This window comes from Panthera tigris, chromosome B4, assembly GCF_018350195.1.
Source record: "Panthera tigris isolate Pti1 chromosome B4, P.tigris_Pti1_mat1.1, whole genome shotgun sequence".
Taxonomy (NCBI): domain Eukaryota; kingdom Metazoa; phylum Chordata; class Mammalia; order Carnivora; family Felidae; genus Panthera; species Panthera tigris.
The window spans coordinates 93,947,281-93,954,964 of record NC_056666.1 but is presented as its reverse complement, the minus strand read 5'-3'; the positions used below and the strand labels follow the sequence as shown (position 1 = coordinate 93,954,964).

The 7,684-nt window shown below is 37.8% G+C and overlaps 1 protein-coding gene across 1 annotated transcript; it reads left to right on the top strand.

The window, feature by feature from the left end:
- The first annotated feature begins 607 nt into the window (after window positions 1–607).
- LOC102970605 (60 kDa heat shock protein, mitochondrial-like) lies at window positions 608–2,860 on the top strand. The gene has a single exon (XM_042992744.1). It carries the CDS (start codon window positions 640–642, stop codon window positions 2,359–2,361), a length of 1,722 nt encoding a protein of 573 aa, XP_042848678.1. The 5' UTR covers window positions 608–639; the 3' UTR covers window positions 2,362–2,860.
- Window positions 2,861–7,684: the final 4,824 nt, after the last annotated feature.

Genomic DNA, 7,684 nt, shown 5'->3' with positions numbered 1-7,684 from the left:
TATCACACTGTACTAGACACTGGGAATGCAATGGTGAGAACAGATAGAATCTTCCAGCCCTCATTGTAGAGTTCAGACTAAAAAGAAAAAGTGATAAATAGATTGCTAAAAGACGATATGAATAAAACAAATAAAAAGCCAGAGAGAGAGAATACAGTGTGGTTGAGGGAAACTACTTTGGATGGGACTTTCAGGAAAGGCATTTCCGATAAGGCCTTTAAGAACTTGTTTTTTGCTATACTCGCAGCACTGAGCACAGTGCCTACTACATAGTCAACGCTCAGGGAATATTTGTTGAGTAAAAACGATGGATGACACAGGGTGATAACCCTTAAATAGGGGCATTGAACGGAGCTGAAGCGCCATCAGCTTTTCTTTTTGGTCTGATCTGTGTACATAGGTCATGCTGGCCTAATGATACAGAAATGTGGTAAGAGTACATGAAAACTGCTGGAAATATGTGTAGCATAATCGTTTTCTGTTGGCACTGGACCAGCTTATAAAAGCCAATTCAAGTTCAAAGACTGATGACATGATGACTCAGTTCAAGGCTACTTTTGTTTTAAACTATGAAACAGCCCTCACTCGCCTCCGACGGCCTGCCTCATCGTCCGCACGCCCTGCCGCTGCCCCGCAGAAATGCTTCGGTTACCTACAGTACTTCGCCAAATTAGGCCAGTGTCCAGGGCACTGGCTCCTCATCTTACTCGGGCCTATGCCAAAGATGTAAAATTTGGTGCAGATGCCCGAGCCTTAATGCTTCAAGGTGTAGACCTTTTAGCTGATGCTGTAGCTGTTACTATGGGGCCAAAGGGAAGAACAGTGATTATTGAACAGAGTTGGGGCAGTCCCAAAGTAACAAAAGACGGTGTGACTGTTGCAAAGTCAATTGATTTAAAAGATAAATATAAAAATATTGGCGCTAAACTTGTTCAAGACGTTGCCAATAACACAAACGAAGAGGCTGGAGATGGCACCACTACTGCTACTGTCCTGGCACGCTCTATTGCCAAGGAAGGCTTCGAGAAGATTAGCAAAGGTGCTAATCCAGTGGAAATCAGGAGAGGTGTGATGTTAGCTGTTGATGCTGTAATTGCTGAACTTAAGAAGCAGTCTAAACCTGTGACAACCCCTGAAGAAATTGCTCAGGTTGCTACCATTTCTGCAAATGGAGATAAAGAAATTGGCAACATCATTTCTGATGCAATGAAAAAGGTTGGAAGGAAAGGTGTCATCACAGTAAAGGATGGAAAAACACTAAATGATGAATTAGAAATTATTGAAGGCATGAAATTTGATCGAGGTTATATTTCTCCATACTTTATTAATACATCAAAAGGGCAGAAATGTGAATTCCAAGATGCCTATGTTCTGTTGAGTGAAAAGAAAATTTCTAGTGTCCAGTCCATTGTACCTGCTCTTGAAATTGCCAATGCTCACCGTAAGCCCTTGGTCATAATTGCTGAAGATGTTGATGGAGAAGCTCTGAGTACACTTGTTCTGAATAGGCTGAAAGTTGGTCTTCAGGTTGTAGCCGTCAAAGCTCCAGGTTTTGGTGACAATAGAAAGAACCAGCTTAAAGATATGGCTATTGCTACTGGTGGTGCAGTGTTCGGAGAAGAAGGGTTGACTCTAAATCTTGAAGATGTTCAGCCTCATGACTTAGGAAAAGTTGGAGAAGTCATTGTGACCAAAGATGATGCCATGCTCTTAAAAGGAAAAGGTGACAAGGCTCAAATTGAAAAACGTATCCAAGAAATCATTGAACAGTTAGATATCACAACTAGTGAATATGAAAAGGAAAAACCGAATGAACGTCTGGCAAAACTCTCAGATGGAGTAGCTGTGCTGAAGGTTGGTGGCACAAGTGATGTTGAAGCGAATGAAAAAAAAGACAGAGTTACAGATGCCCTCAATGCTACCCGAGCTGCTGTTGAAGAAGGCATTGTTCTGGGAGGGGGTTGTGCCCTGCTTCGGTGCATTCCAGCCTTGGATTCAATAACTCCAGCTAATGAAGATCAAAAAATTGGTATAGAAATCATTAAGAGAACACTCAAAATTCCTGCAATGACCATTGCTAAGAATGCAGGTGTTGAAGGATCATTGATAGTTGAGAAAATTATGCAGAGTTCCTCAGAAGTTGGTTATGATGCTATGCTTGGAGATTTTGTGAATATGGTAGAAAAGGGAATCATTGATCCAACTAAGGTTGTAAGAACTGCTTTATTGGATGCTGCTGGAGTGGCCTCTCTGTTAACTACAGCAGAAGTTGTAGTCACCGAAATTCCTAAGGAAGAGAAGGACCCTGGAATGGGCGGAATGGGAGGAATGGGAGGTGGTATGGGAGGTGGCATGTTCTAATTCCTAGAATAGCGCTTTACCATTGTTAATGAACTGTGAGAGGAAGCTCAAGGCAGTGCTCCTCAAGAATAACTTCAGAGAAGTCAGTTGAAGGAAATGACTGAAGAAAAGGCTGGCTGATGTTTAAGAAAATCACTATAACCATCAGTTACTGGTTTCAGTTGACAACATATAATGGTTTACTGCTGTCATTGTCCATGCCTACAGATAATTTATTTTGTATTTTTGAATAAAAAGACATTTGTACATTCCTGATAACTGAATGCAAGAGCCATGTACCAATGTACTGCTTTCAACTTAAATCACTGAGGCATTTTTACTATTATTCTGTTAAAATCAGGATTTTAGTGCTTGCCATCACCAGATGAAAAGTTAAGAAGCAGCCTTTCTGTGGAGAGTAAGAATAATTGTGTACAAAGTAGAGAAATATCCAATTATGTGACAACCTTTGTGTAATAAAAATTTGTTTAAACTTAAAAAAACAACAACAACAACAACAAAAAAAAAAAACTATGAAACAAGGAGTGCTGGGGATCTATACACCAAATAAGGATACAAATGAGTGGATTCAGCTCCCTGTTGCCTTTCTTGTAGTTCACAAATGCCCAAGTTCAGTAAAACTGAGGCATCCCAGGAGGAATCAGATCAAATAGTTTGAGAACTATAGACCTTTATAACATTAGGCCGGGTGAGGGGTCATACTTAAGGATCTAATCCACTACCATATAAAAAAATGTATCGTTGCAGTACAGTAATATCTTTTTGCAGTTTGTTTCTGATGCATCACCTGCCCTACACTAGACCTGTAGGCCTACCAAAACTTCAGCAAAGCCAAATCTCATTGGAGAGCTAAGAGTAAGATGCAAACTTATATGGAATCAATATTTAAGTGCTAGCTAATAACTGTAATAAAAATTGAATAAGAGGGGCACCTGGGTGGCTCAGTCGGTTAAGCATCCGACTTCGGCTCAGGTCATGATCTCATGGTTTGTGAGTTTGAGCCCCGCGTCAGGCTCTGCACTGACAGCTCACAGCCTGGAGCCAGCTTCAGATTCTGTGTCTCCCTCTCTCTCTCTGCCCCTCCTCTGCTCATGCTCTGTCTCAGTCTCCAAAATAAATAAAACATTTAAAAAAAATTTTTTTTAAAAATTGAATAAGAAAAAAGGGAAACAACTTTTTTTAAAAAAATGTAATGCTTATTATTTATTTTTGAGAGAGAGAGACAGAGTGTGAGCAGGGGAGGGGCAGAGAGAGAGAGGGAGACACAGAATCCAAAGCAGCTCCAGGCTCCGAGCTGTCAGCACAGATTCCGACACGGGGCTCGAACTCACAAACCACAAGATCATGACCCAAGCAGAAGTCGGAAGCTCAACTGACTGAGCCACCCAGGCGCCCTGGGAAACAGCTTTTTTAATGACCTAACTCTTGTGAAACTGGCTCCTGTTGATAGCCTTGTACTTTGCATTCAGTAGACCCACATAGTATGCACATCTTTTTTCCACACATAAACAGATAGGAATAACATACCTACAAATACAATCTATAAGCATTGATTAAATCCCCTTCTTCAGGATGAGAACTCTGAACTTTAGGTGGGCATATTGTTGGTTCCACAAAAAAGACTACACTTCCTACCCTACAGCTCTACTAGGAGTGGCTTTGGGATGAGTTCTTGGCCATTGAAATTTAAGAGGAAGTATTGTGTGGTATTTGTGGAAAATCTTGAAAGACGAGTGTGTACCTATCCTTTGACAGTGCTGCTTGGAATATAGTTATGGTGACTGGTGCTCCAAAATTCATGTTAGACCAAGAAGATAAGGGCTGTACCTATGGCAAAACAACAGGAAACTGGAGGGATCTTGATATACTGTACAGCTAGTATACCAACCCTACACTATTTCTTGTCTTCTTATATGTAAGAGAGAAACATCTGTCTTATTTATGACATTGCTCTTTGGAGTTTCTATTACTCTGCTGAATTTTATCCTAACCAATTTGGCAAGTAATGTAGATTTTACTGATGTTTTCACGACAAATGGAGGAGAAGGCATCATTTCACACCACAAGGCAAACAATCTTTTCATTATACAAGTTCCCTCTCTAGTCTCTTTCCAGATCCAAATTCTCTTTAGCCCAGCCCCCCTCTACCCTAACCATCTGTACCTTTTTTTCCTCTGTTGGATCCCACTCTCATGTCTCTGATCCTATAATGTCACTTGGACAGGAATTCTACTTGCTTCAGCCCTTCTTCAGGGATTCCTTTCCCTATAAAGAGCGACTGTTCTACCTGAGCCTTTCCTTGGTGAATGTTTTGAATACTGTACGGTCTGCCACAAGATGATAGCGACAGTAGCATCGACAACAACCCACATGATTAAATGCTTACTATGGGCAGTCATTTAATTCTCACCACCACCCTATAAAGTGTTACCCTACTTTACAGACAGGGTAAGTAATCGGCCAGTGGCAGAGAAGGCTAGCTGTCTACCCAAAATTCATGCTCCTCCTTCCCTAGAATGGAGTTTTCATTGAAAATTTACCATCCATCACACTACATATACATTCATAATTGTCATATTTTCCTAATATATTGATCCTTTATCATTATGAAGTATCCCTTTTTGTCCCTAGTAATAGTCCTTTTCTTGAAGTCTATTTTGTCTGATATTAATAGAAAAACTCTTGCTTTCTTGTGTTTACTGTTTCTATGGGGTATCTTTTTTTATTTAAATCCATTTGTCTCTGTATTTAAAGTGCATCTTGTGTAGACAGCATATAGTTAGTACTTTCTGTTCACCGTTCTTATTATTTTTTAAAATTTTATTTTTATATAATTTCTACACCCAACATGGGGCCTAAACTCATAACCCCAAGATCAAGAGTCACATGTCCTACCAACTGAGGCAGACAGGCACCCCTATTACATATTAAATATGTTTTAAAATAAATAAAATTTGTGTTTAATGTATATAATAAACATTTAATATGTTTTAATATATATTTATACTTATGCACAGGTCTACCATTTTGCTCTTTTTTATTTATCTCATTGATGTTTTTGTTTTTCTCTTCCTCATTTCCTTCTTTTGTGTTAATTGAATATTTTTTAGTGTACCATTTTAATTGCTCTGTTGACTTTCTAACTACCTTTCTTTTCATTATTTTTTTTAGTTTCTGTAGAGTTTTTAAAAATGCATTTTTAACTTATCCCAATCTACTTGGAGCTGTATTGAATTACTCCAGATAAAATGTAGAATACTTGCAATAGTATAATTCCATTTACCCCTTGTTCTTAGTGCTATTTTTGTTGTATATATAACATGTATATCTGTTATAAACTCATCAATACAGTGTTACACTTTTTTGCTTTAAACAGTCATATATATGTCTTTTAGCTAAAGAAAGAAATATGTACTGATTATTTTTTACACTTACCCACATATTTACTATTTCTAACTCTTTGGTATAATTTCATTATACTGTCAAGAATCTTGAAATATAAATATATATGTGTGTGTGTGTGTGTGTGTGTGTGTGCGCGTATATATATACACACGCACACACACACACACACACACACACATATATATACATATATATATGACCACTAATTGTACTTATAGGAATTTTTATGGCAATAATTAGAGAGGGAATAATTTTTTTAAATGTTTATTTATTTATTTTGAGAGAGGGAAAGAGTGCAAGTAGGAGAGGAGCAGAGAGAGAGGAAGAGACAGAATCCCAAGCAGGCTGGCTCTGTCCTGTTAGTACAAAACCTAACATAGGGCTCCATCCCACAAACCATGAGATCATAACCTGAGTCAAAATCAAGAGTCAGATGCTTAACCAACTGAACTACCCGGGCACCCTGGGAACAAATTTTTTTATAATCATGTTTTTCTCACTGTTTCTTATAGCTAAAAATTGAAATAAAATAAATGTCTAAAATTAAGAAAGGCATTACATAAGCTATTTTACATACATAGGATGAATAAGCGCATTTGTTTTTATATTGGATGTTGGTTAGCTAGGACATATATAACATTGTTTAGTTTTTAGGAAAAAAAGACTGAAAAGAAATATATCTAGATATTAATAGTGGTTCTTTCTGGCTAGTGGATTTTTTGTGTGGATTACTGCCTTTTGCTTATTTATACTTTTCTGCATTTTTTACAACAATATATGACCTTTTATAATCAGAAGACAAGTGCAATGAGAAAAAATTCCAAATGGGTGATGTTATGTAAACATTGGATAGGATCTTTGAAACCAGTTAGTCATAATATTGAGAATAAATAATTTTCTTAAATACATCAACTTGAATTCAGGATAACCTGTGTCTTTAGTTTGACAAGTTTGAAATATAGACTGTAAGAAGACAAATTGTGGCAAGAAGTATATGGATTTATATATTATTCAATATATTAAAGCCTATTCTGTTAGTAGGCTTAGCTTTTCTGGTGTGATTTAAAGATTGTTACAGGTCCATAAGTGTCTTAAAGTATCTCCCTCATTGGCTGCATGAGCCCTAGAAATTCCTATAAAGCAACTCCTCTTGTTTAAAGTTCTTTTGTCTTTCTTCCAATGAAACTTACCTTATTTTACCTAGCAGAGTAGCATCCATTGACATAACTATGGGTTAATTTATCAGACTCGGGACATTCTGATGAGGAATATTTTGGCAGTTTGGGGAAAAACTGACAGATACATAGCTGTCAGAGCAGGGCAATTCTAGACAGAATTCTGTAGGGGGGTGTTCTAGAAAGTTCAGTGGCAGGGTGAAGGTAGTTGGCACTTTGTAGGATTGGTAGGTGGTAGAAGGGAGAGTAAAAGAAAAAAAAAGAGAGAGAATACCAAATAGGAATGCAAGAATCATCCAGAATTTATTTGTTCAATAGGCTTGTATGCACTCAGGGGCTATTAAGTTCATATTCTCCTGTAAGTGGCACATGTCAGTGACCATTTACTCCCATGGCTCCTTGCTGCTTGCTCTTTCATTGAGATAGACATCACAGTCCTTTGTAGAATCTACAATTCTTTATCTAGGCAAAATATGTTTATTATTTTGCCCTTTGCACCTTCAAACTCCAAATTGGAGTTGCTTCAGTAGTTGAAGAAATTAATATCCAATAAAGGGACACAGCGAGTGAACCATACTCAGGGAAAATATATATACTAGTTAGTCAGGGCCTTCCAAAGATTGTACCTCTTATTGCTTTGCTGTCACACATTTTGACAACTCTTTAAGATGAAATTTAAAACTCAATGAAAGAGAAGACAGAGCTCTGCGGATGCTTTTGCTAAATGGATCTTTCAGAAGCTT